This window comes from Panthera tigris, chromosome E1, assembly GCF_018350195.1.
Source record: "Panthera tigris isolate Pti1 chromosome E1, P.tigris_Pti1_mat1.1, whole genome shotgun sequence".
Classification (NCBI taxonomy): domain Eukaryota; kingdom Metazoa; phylum Chordata; class Mammalia; order Carnivora; family Felidae; genus Panthera; species Panthera tigris.
This window is the reverse complement of record NC_056673.1, coordinates 38,246,946-38,268,491: the sequence shown is the minus strand read 5'-3', so window position 1 is coordinate 38,268,491 and position 21,546 is coordinate 38,246,946. Positions and strand designations below refer to the sequence as shown.

The 21,546-nt window shown below is 37.6% G+C and overlaps 1 protein-coding gene across 19 annotated transcripts in view; it reads right to left on the bottom strand.

Moving 5' to 3' along the window:
• The window catches only part of CDK12 (cyclin dependent kinase 12), a 92,766-nt gene that overhangs the window by 44,172 nt on the left and 27,048 nt on the right, over nucleotides 1-21,546 (bottom strand). For 15 of the 19 annotated variants that reach the window (XR_006211457.1, XR_006211456.1, XR_006211459.1 and 12 more), the window contains exons 7-14: nucleotides 20,517-20,573; nucleotides 20,089-20,190; nucleotides 14,508-14,585; nucleotides 13,360-13,476; nucleotides 12,754-12,885; nucleotides 10,890-11,101; nucleotides 9,004-9,456; nucleotides 4,776-5,193 (exon numbers count right to left, since the gene is read on the bottom strand). Coding sequence is in view for 7 of the 19 variants with exons in the window: in XM_042967683.1 (XP_042823617.1) it covers nucleotides 4,776-5,193; nucleotides 9,004-9,456; nucleotides 10,890-11,101; nucleotides 12,754-12,885; nucleotides 13,360-13,476; nucleotides 14,508-14,585; nucleotides 20,089-20,190; nucleotides 20,517-20,573 (1,569 nt within the window). In the remaining 12 variants the exon portion in view is untranslated. Of the gene's footprint in view, nucleotides 1-93; nucleotides 5,194-9,003; nucleotides 9,457-10,889; nucleotides 11,102-12,753; nucleotides 12,886-13,359; nucleotides 13,477-14,507; nucleotides 14,586-20,088; nucleotides 20,191-20,516; nucleotides 20,574-21,546 lie in introns of those variants that run through there. The other 4 variants (XR_006211463.1, XM_007085779.3, XM_007085781.3 and 1 more) reach the window with 4 other exon arrangements.

Genomic DNA, 21,546 nt, shown 5'->3' with positions numbered 1-21,546 from the left:
TAACTTTACCATACAGTTAAGGATACCTGTCTGGGAAAAGATAGTGCTTAAGAAATTTAGATACTGAAACAGCATGATTTCTAACTAGAAATTGCCTTGGTCGTGATAGAAAAAAAGTCCAAGTTAGTTAGGTCCTCAGCCTTTAGGCCTAGAATTAAAAAGAGCCACTGCTATAAAGTGGAAACAATATTCCCTAGTAGGTTGAAGTTCACACTCCCAGTCATGAATCTGCAATATATAAAGACCAAAAACAAATTCCTTTTTCTCTGGAGGCTAACCAGGAACACAGGATTCCAGGAATTGGAACAATCTTGAGCTCTCCATTCTCCTTCTGGGTAAAGACAGGACAGCCCACAGGCAAGGGAACATCATAAACTTTGGGGATTCAAAAACAGGCTGGCCACCCTCATCACCAGTATTTGAATTCCTCTTCCTAATTTCCTTGTTCTGGTGTACCCTTTAACCTTGTATGATTGCTCACCCCAATATCCTCCCCCCCTTCTTTTCTGTCTTCTAATGGGCTTTACCTGCTTTTATCTACTTATGTCATGACTAGCAGGACTGCAGCACACACAAGGGAAAATTTAGTTCTTAGTGTCCTAAATCGTGAAAGAGAAGGGAAAGCAATTCTGTCCTCAGGTGGAGATAGGAAAGATTTTGGAGATAATAGAATTTTACCCTTACAAACAACTTTGACTCGTTTCCTGGACTGGCAACACATCAGGAATCTCAACGGAGCTAGGAACACTAATCTCCATGCCTACCCTACTCATGGTAACATAGGAACTGGTTGGGGTGGTTATGGTTTTAAGAGATTATTCTTTGGTCTAAACAGCCTCTTACCAACTTCCATTGACAAGTTGAGCTCAAACCCATTACCTCTCCTTTCAGGAGGAGCCAGGGTACACAAGACAACTCTTTTGATGGCCTGGCACCATCATTTGTGTAACTATTTCTACTTAAAAAAAAAAAAATCACATCTTACAGTTTTCCCCAACTTATTTTCTTCTCTAATTCCTAGTCTAGTGTTTTGAAGCACCTCTTCAAACCCTGAGAACCTTTTTTTTTTTTTTTTTTTTTTTTTTGTATTTTATGAGACTACAGAGATTCTGAGACAAAGCACTCCTAAGATAAAGTAAAGGAAAAAGCTCTTTGTACACAATTAGATCTGCTCAGAGGCTACAGGTTAAGAAGTAAATGCAATGGAGCAAAAGTGGTATAGTAACAGGAAATATTTAATTTTCCAATCTCCACTTTCCATTTTTATAAACTGAAAGAAAAAAATTTAATATATTACAAAATATCTGTACATAGACAAGATACACCCGATGTGGGGCAAAAACAAGAGAGAGAAGGAATACAGTGTCAGGAACCTAAATCAGGGAGAATGAGGTGGCAACTGACACTTTTCTGGTGCAGCATTCTCTCTCAAAACCTGCTGGTAACCATTTTAGTACTGTAACTATATATGCATATTACACACACACACACACACACACACACACACACACACACACACACTGGCTGGGTGATGTCTATGGCATAAGCTAACAAAAAAAAAATCCTACTTACAAATTTGTGCTACTGCCCTGCTTTCAAATGTATAGATTTGATGTCATTTTCCAATCCTTATCATCCCTATGGACAGTTGAAAAAAAACTAAGGAAACTGGGTCAAACAAATTTGTTTTCAAAACTACAAAAATGATCATGGTCAAACCAGTTTTGCTCTCAATCATGAACAGAATCAGATTTCTCATCTGTTCAAAATAATGTATTTAATAGACTTATTATCTCCCATGGTACAATTAAAACAAAACAAAAACCACTTTTGAATATAATTGGGTTTGTAAATTTCTAACAGTCAAGTTGAAATTCTGCCAAAACTTTACTTCTATCACATTTATAGGTAACATAGCTGAAAAATTAACAAATACCTTTTCTTTCTCCACAGATTCCAGGATATTTTTCTTTTTTCCTCTGCCTTTAGAAATAGTCAAAATTACCAAACTTTTTTCATTGTAAAGGCTAGACTCCCCAAATGGGGATAGGAGGTGAGATGGGATCATACATACACATACACACATCCATACATACACTCACCCCTTTCCCTAGTAGTAGGGATGGGGGAAGGGAGACTTAAGTATATTATTTAGAATATTTGGCATAATTAAAAATAAGGGGTGGGAAGGGGGGAGGAAAAACATTATTAATGATTGCTGATAACCAAAATATAATTAAAATATAGAGAATTTTATTCATATTTGATGGGAGACCAATTATTTTCACTATGAATAGATACTTTTGAAAGTATCACAGGCTTAAGTTCTTTAATCAAAAATGGGAGTGGGGCCCAATGCCTCAAATTCAAATATTCTAAAATACAAAGGCCCATGTCTGTGGACTAAGAAGTCAACAGACAAAATGTTCAGATGAACTTTAATGGAATTTTCCAATAGCATGTCAGTGAGCCTAGCAAATCTAATTGGACACACTGGTATAAAAAGCCATCAATGCCAAAATGGCTAGAAGGTTCTTTTTCTAATCAATGTTTGCCCCTGAGGGCAAGGCCAGACCAAAACCCAGAGAATAATAAAGAAATACACACACCGGATATCTACCTATTTCAATAACAGGGGAAAATAGTCTTCATGTAAGTATCTGAAGAGGGTTCTTCTTTCATTTCTTTATAAAGTTTTTTTTTTTTATTAGTGCACCTTTCTCTTACAAGTAGTTTTTATTTTTTAATATAAGAACTTGGCATTGAAACACAAAACTTCACTTGAGTTCTGAAAACTATTCTCAAAGATGCTGAAGCATGTTTGCTTTTTCTTTGTAAAGGGGCCCTAATCTATGTTTCACAAAGGCCTAAGTCTGTGCAGAGAATTTATATGAATGTGTAGGTTTTTAAAACACCTTATATGCTGGTATTCACATAGAAATGGAAGCCAGAATGAGAAGCCTCCCAAGTTATCCCACCCTGAAAGCCTTTCCATTTTCCATTTCCTGTTTATAATAAGGCAAAATTCTTGCCATGAAGTCATTTACCCCTTTTACCAAAAATAAAACCAAAATCAAATCTCTCCAGAGGAAACTCCCTAAAAGAATTGGCAGGATATACATGCTGAGATGTGTATATGTCAATACTGTTCTTTCTCATGGTCTGCTCTTTTAAAATTATTTTTTAAAAAAGGTTTCAGATATTGATAGATCTTCAGAAAAATATCCACCCTAAACTAAGTTACATTTCCATGTATTTCCATGTATATTCCATGTATTTCTTTTGACAATATTACAATGCTCTGTTTCAAAGGTTTTGTTTTGTTTTTTTTTTGTTTTTTTGACAAAAATATATGTGTAAACAGTATGGTAACTGCTCTTACTAGCCCTCTAGGTATGGAGGCATCATCTCTAACCCCAGCTCAGCAGCAAGTCCTAGGCTGTCTGCATTTATAAATCAACTTCACCATCAGAACGTGGTTTAAAAAAAAAAAACAAAAAACATTTTAGAATTGAAAAGTTACAGAGAACATATAGGAGTTTGAATTTCCTTTCGTTTATTTCAAAAAAAAAGTAAAGAATTATCCCAGGTTCTTGGGCATCTCAACGATTAATTTTTTTCCAAACAAATGCCTCAAAAAGAGAAAAAGACAGAGAGAGACAGAGAGAGAGACAGAGAGAGAGAGAATGAGAAACTCTTTAAAGATGTGGTAAAAAAGGGAAGAGATGGGGTAAATCTACCTACATGCCCAAGAATGCCTCTTTCTACAACCTGCGTCCTGTGCAGGGAGAGGGGCATGTCTTTTTGTCAAAGCAGAACAAACTTCATGGATGAGTAATTTATTTGGAAAAAAGGTATGTTCAAGATGCTCAATGGGGAAAAAAACTTCACTTGAAAGCAAAAATGTGAGATGGTGGAGAGGAAGGAAACATTTATTTAAATCAGCCAGTCACTCTGTTTCCCTTATAGCAAAAGCCTAAGAGTAGCTCAAATTTTGTGAACACTATTATCTTTAAATGAAAACAAAACGGAAAAAAAAAAAGCAAAAAACAAAAAATAAAAAAAGTTCAAAAGGAATCATAAAAAAAATCCCCAAATTTAAAAAAAACCTAAAGAGAGCCTTTCCTGAGCCATCTCAAAATTGAAACTGTTCTCCTTTTCTTCTGCTCAAGAAGTGCAGGCAAATGAACTAATAAAACATTTACTTTTCAATTTAATGACCCTCTCCACATTCTCTACTTATTATCTACTAGGTAGAGTTGAACTGTTCTGGCTGTAGCCCATCCAGGGGGAACTGGTGCCAATATCATTTTATAAGTCGCCTGCTAGTAGCAAGTGAGCAAGGAATACAACAGACAGCTTTGCGGTAGCCAAATGCAGATGATTACCTCGCTCTGGCAAATGATTTCATTAATGTTTCAGAGGACTGGATGGAAGGATGAATAGGGAAGGAATCTTTCAGGACACTGAAGTCTCTGGGTTAGTAAGGAACTCCTCTCCCTCTTCCCCCTCTTGGTGGGACTCTTGTAGGTCCCCGATAGAGTTTTCCATAAGCAGAAGACTGAGCTGGGCCCCCCCAGTTTAGGCCTGTTCCTGAACTGCTGGCCCCAGTGGTTCCTGGCCCCAGCTCCCCATAGTTCTGCAATTTGGTCTCTGCATGTACCACAGAGTTGCTGCTTCCCTCAGCCTTCAGGAATGGTTGCCCGACCACTGAGTGTAATGCTAAGGGGACCCTGGCAAAACGGAGGTCCTGGTCCCCTGGGAACTGCACTGACCCTGTGCCCTGGTAACTGCTGGACTCCCCAAGGTGGCTCACAGAGCCTGAGAAGGTCCTGTTCTTCACCAGGGTCTGGGTCAAGGATTCTGTCAAAGCTGGACCAGAGTTGCGTTCATCAGTGTCAGTGGCACTGAACCCTGTTTCAGGCCCATCAGTGTTTCCGTAAGTCCTGTTGGGATGGGGTCGGGTGGAGTACTCCATTGGTCTCAAGGCCTGGTGCTCATGTGGCAGGTGGCCAGGAGGCTCTGCTTCAGGCTGGGATAAAAGTTGCAGCAAGGCGGCTGTCACGGCTGGGTTCAACTCCTGGGGGGCGCTGGAAAGATCGCCTTCAACCAGAGGGGGTGGAGGTGGCGGCGGTGGAGGTCCGGGGGGCTCAGGGGGCCTCTTCTCTGGTGGAAGAATGTGAGGAGGACATGCTGTGGAAGGGTTACTTCTTTTAAACACCATCTTAAAAATCACATGTGATTATAAACACAAACACACACACACATACACACACGCTGCCCAACATAAACAAATAGCAATACAAGTAACCAAATATATATAAAGAATAAAATCTTGGGATCAGGAAATTGCAATTTATAAATAAAATCAAGTGGTTAAAATAAAACAGTTGCATTCTGAATCTAACAGCTGGTGTAAAAAAGATCATATGTTTCAAATGATTGTCCTGATTTTTGTCTGAGATTTCCTCCATTTCCTTCCTTAAGGAACTGTTCTAATATGTAGGCTGTTGGCAGCCTCCCCGCCCCTTTTTGCTGTTGGATCAAAACATTAATGAAAATAAAGTAGAAAGAAGGAAGATGAGAGGAAACAATACACATGCTGTGGTCACATTTCTAGCACAAAATCTTGCTGTACAACAGGAGACCTTGCATGGACTTAGCTAATGCATTTTACAGAACATTTGATGATATAAGGTTAACACCTGAAATAGAATTTAAAGAATATACAAGAGAGATGAAATAAAAACCTTTCATTACCGTCATGTATAAATATACACTTGCTTCTCCAAACTTCAGTCCCCTCTCCCCATAATCACATTCTGAAGAAAGGGATTAACCACCATTCTGTCATTCAGTTTCCTGTTACAATAATTATAAAGACTAAAGTAATCTATCATAATTTTCTATTTTGTTTTCCAACCTCCTGCATTTTTTCCATGCTATGAAAAAAATCACTACAGCAATGTCATGCAGAATGGGCTGCTGATAAACATGTTTATCTTGGAGACGGTGACAAAACTAAGTATTTAGAAATGTACTGAACTTATACTACACTATGTCTTTCCAAGGATTTTTTGTCTTTCTTGAACCACTCCCCACACACCCCCACCTGCTGGCTAAATTTGCCTAAGCATGGCAATCACTGTATGGTAACTACTGCCAAGGCAGGAGAGTAGGGATGTAAAACGGCGTGAGTTTGAGAACATACAAAACCAAGTACAATCAGAACAGTGCTTTTTAAGAGTTGGGAATTACTCTGCTGAAGAAAAGGTTTCATGTTTTGGGATATCTTCCAAATGACTGATGTTTCTGTTCCCTATGGAACCATATTTTTAAATATCCATATAGTTAATTCTTTATTATCTGAGCTAGTGATATGAAAGTCATTACTCAGACAAGCCAAAATAGTTTTTAGTTATAAAGTAGTTTGGTAGCATATTTACCACAATTATATTTTGCAAAGACAATCAGTAAAGTATGTATTTACTCAGCATGCAGATGAAAGCAGTCTGAAAACATAATATTATAACATTGTGTTGTGGAAGGATGAGGTCAGGTGCTATATGTAACATACAAGTGGGTGGCCAACAGTCCCAATTTGCCTGGGACTGAGCGGGTTTTCAGGTTGCCGACTTTCATTTTTAAAACCAGGACGGAACTGAGATGAGTTGGACACCCTGTATACAGTACCCACCCAAGTTGCTTGTTGACAGATTGACTGGTTAACTAGGTGGTAGGTAAAAATTAATTTAAAGACAAAAAATCAGCTATAGAAAACTCACAACTGGAAAGATGACATGCTGAAAAAGAGCTAACTGGACTACAAACTCCTATAGATTTCAGAGTTTATTGCTGTCAATAGTATGTTTCTCACTACATAAGAGTATCTCAGTACCAGTTATATTTAAATGTATTTTTGGACTATACATAAAATAAAACACTATGGTTATTTTTTTTTAAATATTGATGGCAAACAACTTTAAAAATGCCTAACTGTAAAAGTGATCAAAGCTAAACTTACTCTTTCAGCTATACTAGTTTTCATATTTAAACTTTGCCTTTTAGTCTTAAGCTGTATTTCAATAGAACTACTTCTTGAGCTCAAATTCACATGTATGAGAGGATGAGAACTATCTCAAAGTAGAAAAGGAGACAGACTGTAAATGACTATTGAAGTAAATAAAACTTCTTAAAGGAGTTAAAAGATCACATTTTAAAAATCACACTATTGTAAGATCTAGTGCAAACAATATTGCCAATTCTTAACAGTCTGTATTACTGGAGGGAGGTATTAAAGAAATGTACAAATATAACTTAAAATTTTCAATTGACTCATTAGATTTCAACCATAACCCTTTCCCCATACAAGTAAAGAGTAGCTAAAGTGATAGATTTTCACCTTCTCTGGCTTATTCAGTCTGCCCTCTGGTGGAAGTGCTAATGAATAATAAAATGGCCAAGTGTGAGGCAGCCGGGGAGCAACAAGAGGAGACATAGAACTGGATAATCCAGGGGTGACTAATAATTAGGAGTGGTATTTTTACTCTTCCCTAAAAAGCAAATCCAACAATTTCTGGCCATAGGCCAGGTCTTAATTTTAGTTCAATCTCACCCTTGTTGGCTCAATTATTGAGTGAATTTCTTTCAATCACTATACTATTTAATTTGAATGACTTCTTTAACGTATTTTGATTATAGCTGAATTCTGCTGGGGTGGGGAAGAAGAAGAGGGTGTGGGAGATGAGACAAAGAGTCCTGCTTTAACTCTAGATTAGCTTTCTCTGTTATTCCATGTCCTAGGGTCTCTTAAAAGCAACTGGAATCAGTTATGACAGAGTAACAAAGTGAATTAAAAAACACATTAAAAAGAAACATATTAAGAAAAGTACACAGGTTCTATTCTGCCTCTTCCAATAATATGGTTTCAGCTGAGACCATAGGCAGGCTTATTTAAACTCCCTGGATTGCAGTTTCCCTATTTGTAAAGTAAAGGGGTTAATTTTATTTATGTTACCTTCCAGTTTTAAAAAGACTTACATATGAAAAATAGCTTATGTATTTGTATACCAGTGAAAATAAGGCATATACTTTCTGCACCATCCTGTATGAAATGTGATGTGAATGTAGGACGACCTAAAGTTGAAGGTTAGTGTACCTCATCAGCCCTTGTGCCTCTTCTTATTCCCCAATTCATGGGGTCTTCATGGACAGCGAAAATATCCAAGGAGTTGAAAACACTTTCAGATAAGTAAACATTTTGCAAACCAGACTGTAAATCAGAATTAGAAAATTTAAACTTTTCTTTCCTCTAATAAAATTGCATGCTGTGGTCATGTCAAGTCAAGGTATAACATATTTATTTCCTTTGTTCAGATTTTTCTTTATGTAATGCTCACTTCCTAATTTGCGGTCCATTCAATTGTCTTTCAGGAGCACAGATTTTTAAAAAGCATTTTTATATGCTATTATTTTTTGGAATGGAAATGTGTGGTGTTACACTTATCTACCAAGATTTCCAAATTATTCTTCAGGAGATTAACAATGGCATTTTATTAGAGTTTTCTTGACTATTATCTTTCAGGCAAGACTGGTATCCAGTATCCACTACACTAGAGTAAAATCGACTATGTGCAATCTGATGATGGTTTATTTGGAACGCAGATTTTCAAGTGCTAGTACTAGTTGGCCACTATTCACACAGTGGTTCAAGATGTATCACTAGCTATGATTGTGGTTTCTTTGTGTTAGAACACAGAGGCTTTACTTACCTACCTCCTAGAAAATGGAAAAACCATCAGTATATGGAAGGTGCTTTGAGAAGCTTTGAGACTTAAATAGAAGCTGGGCAAGAAATACATCATTGGGTGCTATGTTCTCCTGTAGACTAGGTTACAGAAAACTGAAACTGAGGCCATTGATGTGAAAAAGAAAATGTTAAAGAGATTTTTAAGAGGATCAACAGCACCTGAGCTCAATGAGATTCATGACCGGTCTGTTTACCTGCTGCCTCCTCCTGTGGCATTGTGGGAGTTCTTCGGGGCCCCTGTGGCCCACTGTTCTTGTCACTGTTGTTTTCCTCCAGGCTGCCTGCTGGCTCCTGGGTTTTCATCAGCTGACTCAAAAGAACTGCCAACATATTCTGCATGTCAGCTGGTGTGCTTGAAGCCTCAGAGGTTGTCTGTTCTGCTGAAGGCTGGACCACTAGGGCAGGAGGTGCCTCCTTCAAAGACTCCTCTGGGGCCATGGGCTCTGAGTCCTGCTGCTGGGAAGTGGCTTCCGTTAGGGCACTGATGGACTGGTTCAGGGCCTCCAGCTGCTGCTGCATCTCTGGGTTGGAGTGGATGTTAAGCAGCTGTGCCATCTGAGGGATGCTTAGGTCGGTTTGGCTCTGCAGCAGATTCAGTAACACTGCCAATTCACTTTGATTCAACTGCTGTGTGATGTCACCGAGGCCTGTGGAGGAGAGACAGTGAAGCCAAAATAAGAGGATGAGGCAGGGTAAGGACCTTTGCCTTCTTCAACTGGCAAGAGCAAATTACAATATTCAGTATATGAAGCTTCATTTTGAATGTCTCATTTTTCATGCCTCACATTGTCATGACAGTTTTTCTTTAGATTTTCACTTAAAAATACAGGAACAAACTAAAACATCCCAGTGAGTAAAAGTGATTTCATTTTATCTGTATTCTTCAATGTCAGTGACTTACAACCCTTTCTGTACATTAGAATTACTAGGAGAGACTGTAAAGTTCAGGTGCTTCAGTTCCCATTCCCAGATATCTGGCAATTAATTGTTCAGGAGTGTTTATTTTTATCTTTTTTTTTTTAATTTTTTTTAACGTTTTATTTATTTTTGAGACAGGGAGAGACAGAGCATGAACAGGGGAGGGTCAGAGAGAGGGAGACACAGAATCCGAAACAGGCTCCAGGCTCTGAGCTGTCAGCACAGAGCCCAACGTGGGGCTCGAACTCACGGACTGAGAGATCATGACCTGAGCTGAAGTCGGCCGCTTAACCGACTGAGCCACCCAGGCGCCCCAGGAGTGTTTATTTTTAAAGCTTCCTACATGATTCTAAAGTGCAGCCAGTGTTGAAAACCACTGTTGTAGGTGAACAGGGAAGGGCAAGTGAGTCTCAGAAAGAATACCTGTAGTTCAGAAAAATTGACGGTACCACAAAACTACTTTATCATTATAATTGTTCACTATTACACAGTTTTGGATATATTTAGATCAAATATGTTCCATAGATCAGTTCCATCTATGGAACTAACTACATTTAACGACAATTGTGGTTTAAATGATCAGATTCTGGGGCACCTAGGTGGCTCAGTCAGTTAAGTGTCCGACTTTGGCTCAGGTCACGACCTTGCGGTTTGTGAGTTGGAGCCCCATGTGAGGCTCCGTGCTGATAGCTCAGAGCCTGGACCCTGCTTCGGATTCTGTGTCTCCCTCTCTCTGTTCCTCCCCCACCTCACATTCTGTCTCTCTCTCTCTTTCTCGAAAATAAATAAAGATTAAATGATCAGATTCTAAGAAGGTCTTTTCAAATGAAACATAAACAGGGCTCCAAATTAAATGTTAGAAAACCATGGGTAAATGAACCTTAAATTTGCTTTACCTAACTTACTGACCTAACTTTACCTAACTGACTTCTAATTGAGATATAGTATTCCCTCTTTCTGGAAAGAAAAATAATCCATTGTAGACTTTCTAAACCCCATATACAAACTTGGGTTTATCTCCTCCCCATAATGATGGGACATTTCTTTATTGCTTCAGTGGCTAAAAACTCAGACAGACAGACAGACACACCCTTGCACTTGATCATCAAAACCTGACCAAGTGTCTTTAATAAAAATACAAAACCTCCATCCCAGAACTGACCTACTGCATCCCCAGTCCCAGGTTCCACCTTGCCAGGAGCAGGCTGAGGCGGTGCTGGACTACTGTTCTTCACGGGCTCAGCACTTGTCCCTGAGGTAGTTTCTTTCCGTGAGGCTTTGGATGGAGGTGGCTCTTCTATCACAACACCACTTTGTCTCTGTCGTCGCCGTTTCTTACTCCACAATTCATGGCAATCCTGCCAGTGGGGGAGGCTGCAAAAGACAAAGCAAAGGGGAAATGTGTGTGGGACTAATGACAGTGAATGAATGGAGGAAGAACAGATTAAAATAGGAAGGCAGGGGCGCCTGGGTGACTCAGTTGGTTAAGCGTCCGACTTCAGCTCAGGTCATGATCTCACAGCCCGTGAGTTTGAGCCTCGCGTCAGGCTCTGTGCTGATAGCTCAGAGCCTGGAGCCTGCTTTGGATTCTGTGTCTCCCTCTCTCTCTGCCCTTCCCCTGCTCATGCTCTGTCTCTCTCTGTCTCAAAAATAAATAAAAACATTAAAAAAAATTTTTTAAATAGGAAGGCAAAGAGCTGAGGGAAATGGAAAGAATAACATAAAAATAACCAGAAATATTAGTAAACAGATAGTAGCAATGTAAAAGGAATCATGGCATATGGTAGTCTGAGGAAATAAAAGACCAACAGATTTCTACAGTGAGAAATGAGACTCTTGCTAATATCAGAGTCACACCTACTATATAAACACCTACATTCCAATCAAAGAGTTAAGTCTTATAACTGTTCTTGCTGTGCATAACAAGAATAAAGAAGAACTTTATTGGTCAAGTTTCAGTTTGGAATAGATAGGACAGAGATGACTAGCCTATTAATATCTACAAAAGTCCAGGCAAGGTGGTGAACCACTTAAGCAGTGTATAATTAAATCACCTTTGTGTGAAATCAATTTATGGGTTATTTGGTCTTTGAGGACCAAAAAATAGGTTCTTTCTTCTTTCTACCCATGGAATTTCCATGACTCAGTATTTTCATTTGTGGAGTTTATTAGTATATTTTAATATATTTAATATATTTTCACATTTCCTCATACTCAATAATGCAAACAGTCCCGGAAAGTAAAATCTTATTATAATAAAGACTACCAGAGCCAAAATCTCTCTATAATAAGAGGTCCCAAATTTTAGTAAAAAGCTTATGTATTTCAAGCCAAAATTCAACGTATCAAAATTCTAGTGCAGTAAATGAGTTTGGACATTTCTTTGGAACAATCAGATTTGTGGTTACTACCCACTCGTCTTTAAATACTGTGTATTTAAGATACATAGTTTCTCTGTGTAAGAAAAAAATACCCAAAAACTCTGACATAAAAACTATAATGCTGTCAGTGATACAATGTCACATTATTGGCCAAATGTGAAACATGAGAGTAAAACTTCAGAAGATCCTATAGAATACAGAAAATGCATAAGATTCTGATGAAAGAGAGACAACGTTCAAAGATATTTTCAACATCAAATAATTCAGGACATATGACCCAATAGTAACAAGCTATTTAAAATTAGAACTGCCCTTGCCAAGTGTGGGATATACATGGTCACCACAGACATGGGGGATTCAAGCAAATGGAACAGGTAAGAGCAAAAACGAGAAGGAATACTTTAAAGAGGCTGTACAGGGCAATAAATAGTTTGAGTCAAATTAGAACAAATATCGTATCTAAATTTATTCCTTGTTTAAAAACATTAAGCAATAAAACCTCTTATCAATCATAATACTCAAGGGCACCTCTCCATTTGGGACTCAGCCATTTGCAGTTCCTTCTAAAAACCTATTATTTTGAGCTACACATCTCCTAAGGTTTAGTGGGGGGTTTAGGATCACTACTTGGCCACCAGCACTTACTCTGGAGGATCCATTTTACTGAGCTCAACATCTTTAAGGAAGTCACTCTGTAGAGTCTGTTCAGCTGTGCAACGTTTGCTAGGATCTAGTGTCAGCATGTGGTCCAGTAAATCAAGTGCTGCCGAAGGAATGCTGTGGAAAGGAAGAAAGAACAAGTTCACAATGACCCCATAGTTCTTAAACCTATAACCTTAGGTCAAAGGTCTCTGAATTTCCACCTCCATGTAAAACTGTGGAAAAGGAACTAAAAGCTAGCTAAACAAGCAAGCAGATCTGCTCCCACAGAGGATTTATGCAATGCTATATATAATACAAGTAAAAAACATGAAGCCAGCAGTTCCATTCTCTTTTTATTATGGGAATATCAAAAGGACTCTGAGAAAATTTATATATTACCCCCAATAAAATGATTTATTTTTTCATCTAAAGCCTTCATAAAAGAAAATTACAACAAAACTATGATAAAATTCATATACTGTTCAAAAAAAAATGTTTTCCTATGGTGTGCTGCCATAAGTTGGGACAACACTAACTCCCTAAGCTAAGAAAGTCAAGTCTAAACTCCAGCCAAACACAGAAACAGATGTACATTTTTGCCAAACTCACAAAGAGAATTCTTCTCGCAGACGCCTTCTATATTGCTTCTTCGGTTTCATGGTATTGAAGTAGGGCAGCTTGATAACATCAGGCCACACAGCTGGACAAGGGCTACCACAGAGTCGACTGAAAACAAAGCAAAAAGCCAAAACAAGAAGTAAATGAGTCAGCATTGTGAATTCTGGAGATTACAGAAGCAGAAATTATTACCTCCCGAGGTCTGGGGAATCTTAGCTTATTAAGTTAGAGAGCATGCAGAAAGGTAAAACCTGACCTCACTGCTTTAAGGACAGAAGGAATAGGACAGAAAGAGCTGGTTACAAGATAATAAGAGAAAATACTGGCAAAATAGTCCAAAACGATGCATATACTTGATTTTGTAAAACATGTTTTTAAACCTCCATAAAGGTTTTCATTATCAATTATGTTCTGTTCAGTTAGTATTAATTTCAAAGTGCTGAGCTGCTCATATAATGTTCCTATAGGGAAAATTAGAAGAGAGCCTAAAAATTTTGATAGAAAATTGAATTTAATGCACAATAATGAGTTATACACCACCTTTAAAGAAGTCTACATTAGCCTGTTGTATTCTTCTCTTTACTTATATTGATTAAAACAACCCCAGTCCTTCCCCAAATCCTCTAGTTTAGGTTCTATTTTATAATTACCTGTTTACATGCTGTATCACTTACTAAACTTTGAGCTCTCTGAAAGCAGGGACCTATCTTACTTATCTCTAAACCTTAAAGTTTAACAAAAAAAGGAATTTGTTATGGAACAGGCTTAATAAATGTTTGCTGAATACAGCTCATCTTAATCTAACCTAAGAATGAAACAGCTACCTTGAAAATGGCATGCTTTTATATGAAGAACTAATAAAAAATATGCAAAGACCTAAAAAGTCTAAAAAGGGGGAACCTAAAAACTAAGACCCTTAGTAAGACCTAAAAAGGAGGAATATAATTTCTTTACATATATAGCCCATGATAAAATATGTGGTAAATCTGACTGAGAATATACTTGGATATATACTGACTTGAGAATACTTGGATATAATCATAAAGTCAACTTTTAGTAGAATGACTGAAAAGTATTAGAAATTAGAGGATGAAATGACCTATCACACCTGGGCACTCAGAACACATGCACAGCTGTACCTGATCAGTTCTAGCTGAGCCAGTTCCAGATTGGCTTGAAAAATAGGCTTCTTTGTGAACAGTTCCCCAAGGATGCATCTAAAAAGAGTAAAATTGAAAGGTCAGGAGAGAAATCCCCGGAGCCTAAATTGTGTCTCAAAAAATTTTTATAGTATATCTGACAGAATTTGATATTACATGTTGTAAATAAGCTCCAAATGGCAGTGTCTGAATTTTGTAAAAGAAAATATTTCTTGGGGCGCCTGGGTGGCTCAGTCGGTTGAGCAGCCGACTTCAGCTCAGGTCATGATCTCGTGGTTCGTGAGTTCGAGCCCCGTGTCGGGCTCTGTGCTAACAGCTCAGAGCCTGGAGCCTGCTTCAGATTCTGTATCCCTCTCTCTGCCCCTTCCCTGCTCATGCTCTGTCTCTCTCTGTCCCTCAAAGATGAATAAATGTTAAAAAATAAAATAAAATAAAATAAATTAAAAAAAATTTTTCTTGCGGTGAGAATAGACAGTATTAAGAATTTAAATTTGCCAGGCGATCAAACTTTTACCATCTATAAAGGACGGTCTACAAGCAAAGAAAATGAGTCAGAGTCCTTTTCTACCAATTCCATTGTAAATTAAGGAAATAAACACTAAAAAACCCACACTTCAATTTTACAAGGATGCTCAGCAGTTCCTATAAAGAGATCAGCTTTTTCCATTCATTTGCTCTGTAGAATGTGCAATATACTATAGCCCTCTTGGCACTGTATTTGTAAAGAAGCATTTATTGTCATCACCCAGAATCAGTTTCAATAGGACTTTCAAATACATTATGCTTAAATGCTTTTTCCATTTTGCAAATGCCTTCCAAAATAATACATATTTACAAAGTCCCCAGGTATGTCTCCACAAATTACTTAATTACAAAAGGAAATCTAGTAACTATTTAGTGGGAAAAAAAAGACAACACCTTAACTGAGTGAACAAAATTAACATCATCAATAAGAAGGAAACAGGGTTCATTTAAGTATAAATGTGATACCTTGAAAAGAACACTTATGCAATATTCCAGCCAAAACTTCATAATATGAACCTATATAGTAGCTGGTCTGTCCTTCAAAATGTAAGTGTCGGAGCATCTGGGAGTCTCAGTCAGTTAAGCATCTGACTCTGGCTCAGGTCATGATCTCTCATTCGTGAATTTGAGCCCTGGACTGGGCTTTCTGCCCTCAGCACAGAGCCCACTTTGGATCCTCTGTCTCCTTCTCTCTCTGCCCCTCCCCCACTCATGTTCTCTCCCTCTCTCAAAAATAAATAAACATTAAATAAATAAACAAACATTAAAAAAATATATCGAATCTCAAGTTGGTTAAACATCCAACTTTGACTCAGGTCATGATCTCACAGTTTGTGGGTTCGAGCCCCACATCAGGCTCTGTGCTGACAGCTTGGAGCCTAGAGCCTGCTTAGGATTCCGCGCGCGCGCGCGCGTGTGTGTGTGTGTGTGTGTCTCTCTCTCTCTCTCTCTCTCTCTCTCTCTCTCTCTTCTGCTCCCCCACTCACATTCTGTCTCTCTCTCTCTCTCAAAAAATAAATAAAACATTAAAAAAAATTTATGTATATACATGAAAGACAAAGGTTAAGGAACTATTTCAGAGTAAAGAATGAGAACTAAATGTAATACATGATACTGGATCAAATCCTTTATCAGGTGAGGTATTGTTTCCAGGATGTTATTAGGGTACTGAAAAAGTAAGAACATGGAATGTAAGCTAAACTACTTTAAAATATAGTGTATCATTGTTAAATTTCCTGAATTTGATAATGCTACTGTGATTTTATATAAGAATATCTTTGTTCTTAAGAAATGTACATTAAAGAGGTGCCTGGGTGGCTCAGTCGGTTAAGCATCCGACTTCAACTCAGGTCATGATCTCACAGTTCGTGAGTTCAAGCCCCACATTGGGCTCTATGCTGACAGCTCAAAGCCTGGAGCCTGCTTCAGACTCTATGTCTACCTCTCTGTCCCTCTCCGCACATGCTCTCTCTCTCTCAAAAATGAATACGCATTAAAAGAAAAAGAAATCTACATTAAATATTAAATGGTAAGGAGGATGACATGTACAACTACTTTCAACAGTTCTGGAAAAAAGATGTGTGCATATACACAATTTTATTCTATTTGTATACTTTATGTTGTATGATATAAATACACATACATAAACATATGAATATAAAAAGCAAATGTGGCAAGATGCTAAATTTTAGTGAATCTAACATGAATAAATCTCAAAATAATTATGCTGAGTAAAAGATGCAAAAGGGAAAAAAGAACATATACCGTATGATTCCATTTGTATAAAATTCCAGAAATGGAAATCAATCTATAGTGATAGAAAGCAGAACAGTTGTTGCCTAGGATAGTGTGGGACAGAAGAGAGAGATTACAAAGGACCACATGGAAACTTTTGTCTTGGTTGTGGTGATGGTTTCACTAGCGTATACAATATGTCAAAACTTCAATTGTACATTTTAAACATATGCAGCTTACTGCATATCTCAATTGAAAGATTAACAAATTTTAGTGAATATGGATAAAAGCTATACTAACGTTCTTTGTCCTTTCTAGTAACTCTTTTGTATATTTGAAATTATATCAAAATAAATCTATTTATTTAATTTAGTCAGTTTTAATTTTAATTCCAGTTAGTTAACATACAGTGTTATTATACTAGTTTCTGGTGTACAATATAGTAATTCAACAGTTCCATACATCACCCAGTGCTTATCACAAGTGCACTCCTTAATTTCAATCACCTATTTAACCCATCCCCCCATATCAAGATAAATTTAAAACAAATGTAAAAAATTACATGACTACTCTGTACTTTTTTGTATGCCTAAAATATTTTATTTTTTGAAAAGTAAGAAAACAAATGGACAAAGAATCTCTTCTCTGGCCTATGATTTGAAATTAGATTTGCTAATACAAAAGCAGTATTTATAGTTTTACTTTGAAATTCTTTAGCTTGACTAAATTTGAGAAGCAAAACAAAGCTAGTTTTTAAAGTTATTAGCACCTTTCTATTAGCATTTGTTAACCTCAAATGACAAATTCTCACTTCCATATTCACTCAAATCTTATCCAGAAATAGAAAAGTAAAAGTCAAGTTTAATTCTATTTCCAACATAAACTGCTAAATCAAATTCCAAATACAGTGTTGTCACAACTGATAAAATAAGCAGAAAGAAAAACAAACCAACCAACCCAGGTGGGTTTTCAGAATCTAGACATAATTCGTTGTACCAGTCTTTCTAGTTTCTCCTTCACAGAGAATTCCATGAATCACCAAAGTAGCAAGCTCACATCAAGAGTCTAGCAAAATCTCAATTCAATGAAGTTCCTGGGCTTTATTTAAAGCCTAATCTTCTATAATTTTAATTTCCAAGTTGTGTTTTGGTGTTTTATTTCAGTTCTAGTTCTTTGGTGGGGAAGATATTATTATGTAATCAATACTTTGCTACTACACTGAGGTGGCAGGTTGCACACACTGAAATAATAGTACCAACAGAGCTATGAACGTTCCCTGTGTATCTTAATGGGGCGTTAACTTTAGAGCCTAGTTGTGACAATTTAAATGCTAATACTGTTAAAGCAAATAGTCCAGAACACAAACATACCCAGCTTCAATCAGTAAAATTTAACTAAAGCTTCATTTCAATTGGGGAGGCTACCAATGAAATTATGCTCTCCTTTTCTTTGACCCGTTTGAATTTTGAAATAAAACCCCTGTAGTTTTAAAGACTAACATTAATAGAGGAGGGAATGAATGGGAAAAAGTGATAAGCTCCACTGGCAAGTACATGTCAGAATCCTAAGGTATGGAGGTCAAGGGCAGAGTGTATATGCATAAATCATACAGTATCAGAAACAACTAACATGGCCCATTTAAAATGTCTATGTTCATAATACACAGACTATCGTCTCTAAGTATTATTTTCCACTAAAAGGAATGGCTGATTTCAGGTCTAGGGCAGGAAATGAATAGGATGAGCCTGGAACCAGCAAACAAGGAAGGCTATCAAACACTATAGTTGTGTGGAAAGGACCCACTAAACTCCCTCCCACTGGTCAAAGACTGAAAAATGTGAATAGGAATAAGATGATAACCGTAATGGATTAAAACATATAAAACATGTTTAAATCCATGAGTTCATAATGAAACTAAAAAACAGAAACAAACAAACAAAAAAAACCCACCCCAGACCCTCTCTTTGGTCATCTTTGAAGGATACTAGGAAACTACCTCATCACACTGAAAACTGGTGAGTAAAACGAGAGAATTAAAGCTTTATCTCTAACTTTTTCTATGTGACTCGTACCTAGGGTTAGTAAAGTAAATGTTATCTTTATTCCAGGAAGGAATAATATAATTAGAATATCACCATCACAAACAACCACAAATGAATAAATGAAGGTGGATCATTAATAGCTGACATTTCAAAAAGAGATTATTGTATATTATGTAAAGTGGGGCGTGTGTGTGTGTGTGTGTGTGTGCGTGCGTGCACGTGTGTGTATGTGTAAATCTGCCGTTAGGGATGAATATTTTAGCAAGCGTTGTTTAGAATTGCCTGTATAATATGATAATAAAAGCAAACTATTGTTTTATTGCTTTTAACTTGTCTACAGATAACATACCTAGTTCTTGACTATACTCTGGGCAGAGGCTCCTATTGCCACATACCCCCAACTTTGATGTATCGTTAACTATAAACTTCCAGAGGTACTCAAAACCACCTGTGAGGTAATTTCAGGGTCAGTGGATAATTGGAAATCAAACATAAATTCACCTACAATTTACAGGAAATAAAAGGGATAGAAAACCATGCTAAAACAACAAAAAACACAGTAAAGATGCAATCAACAAAATTCAGACTGTGGGAACAGACAAAAATGACACAGTTTCTACTAAGGAAATTACTGGGGGTGGGGGGAGGGTGGCGGGGACCTCAAGAGAAATGGAAGGAGAAGCTACAATTAAAAGACTTGAGATAATCAACTGCAATCTATGGACTTTATTTGAATGTATTTGGATCTGAATTCAAATGATGTTAAAAAAAAAAAAAAAAAAAAAAAAGACGTTTTGAGGAAATGTTTTAAAAAACGTGTCTCAGGGCACCTGGGTAGCTCAGCTGGTTAAGCATCCGACTTTGGCTCAGGTCATGATCTCAGTTTGTGGGTTCAAGCCCCGTGATGGGCTCTGTGCTGACAGCTCAGAGCCTGGAGCGTGCTTCAGATTCTGTGTGTCTCTGTCTCTCTGCCCCTCCCCTGCTTGCTCCCTTTCTCCCTCCCCCTCTCTATCAAAAATAAATAAATAAAAATTTAAAAAAACAAAAACAAAAACATGTTGTCTCCAAAAATAAATGAATATCTAAATAAAAATTTAAAGAAGATTAGGAAACATTCAACAGATTTCCCTGTCTAGCTAAAAGTTTATACCCATCCTTTCAAACTTAAAGAAAAGCTACAAAAGCCAATGTAGAGAGAAAACAGATACCGGTTCAATAATACATATATTAAAAACAAAAGAAAAAGCAGAGAGGCTTACCCACAGCTCCAAACATCAATAGCTGGTGTGTAACGCTCCTCTCCCAGCAGAAGTTCTGGAGGTCGGTACCACAGGGTGATGACTTTGTTTGTATAAGGGCGACTGAAATGTAAAAAGTAACCATGACATAAATTTACAACGGCTTCTGATGAAAAAATACTTGTAAAATTAAATGCAAAGAGGAATAGCTGCCAATTGAAAATGGGATTGTCAAAACAGCTCCCTAACAATCTAATAGTTCAAAAGTAAACTGGACAGGAGTAAGAGATGAAAAAATAACTTCCATTCTAATTTGGGTTGATTTATTTCAGTCTGAGGCTGATTCAAGAATTTAGACAGAATCTACTATCTAAAATCTAGGTGGTAACATATTTAGAAACTTAGGGAATTCTGAAAGTTACTGCAACTTGCAATGATGAATGCCTCACCTCTCTTCAGAGTTATAGAGTCGAGCAAGTCCAAAATCTGCGAGTTTGATTTGTCCACTGTAAAACAAAAAAACAATTTATTTTTATAAGTAACAGTAGTGGCTTCCTAATTAAATCTAAACAGTCAAGCACAAGTTTAGGAGTTAAAGGAATTTTAACATCTGCTATCTTAGTTCTACTCTTAATGGTCACACATGCAGATTAAACCTCTTTTGACTACTCCAGTTTACAAAGACTTAAGGTTTTCTTTAAAAAAAAATTTTTTTAATGTTTATTTTTGACAGAGAAAGAGAGAGAGAGAGAGAAACAGAGCATGAGCGGGGGAGGGGCAGAGAGAGAGGGAGACACAGAATCCGAAGCAGGCTCCAGGCTCTGAGCTGTCAGCACAGAGCCCGACGCAGGGCTTGAACCCACAGACCGCGAGATCATGACTTGAGCCGAAGTCCGATGCTCTCAACCAACTGAGCCACCCAGGCTCCCCTAAGGTTTTCTTTTTAGACTACTACTGTATTTTTGGATTTGACTCCTTAACTAAATATTCCTTTTATTTCTTGGCAAACAACAGTTGCTAAAACCTGCTAGGTTAGGGGCATGTGGGTGGTTCAGTCCATTAAGCATCCAACTTTGGCTCAGTCATGATCTCACACACAGTTCATGAATTCGAGCCCCACCTCAGGTTCTGTGCTGACAGTGTGCAGCCTGTTTCATATTCTCTCTCTCGCTCTCTCTCTGCACCCCCCACTTGTGCTCTCTCTCAAAATAAACAAACAAAAAAACCCTGCTAGATTAAATACTTGTTGGGGAAAGAAGGAATGAGCTGTTCTAACTTAATGATAAACCTTGATCAATTCTGGCTTGAAGACACTAGCTATACAAAACACATTACAGGGGCACCTGGGTGGCTCAGTCGGTTGAGCGTTCAACTCTTGATTTCAGCTCAGGTCATGATCTCACGGTTCGTGAGATTGTTTTGTGAGACTGAATGCCAGGTCAGGCTCTACGCTGATGGCACGAACCCTGCTTGGGATTC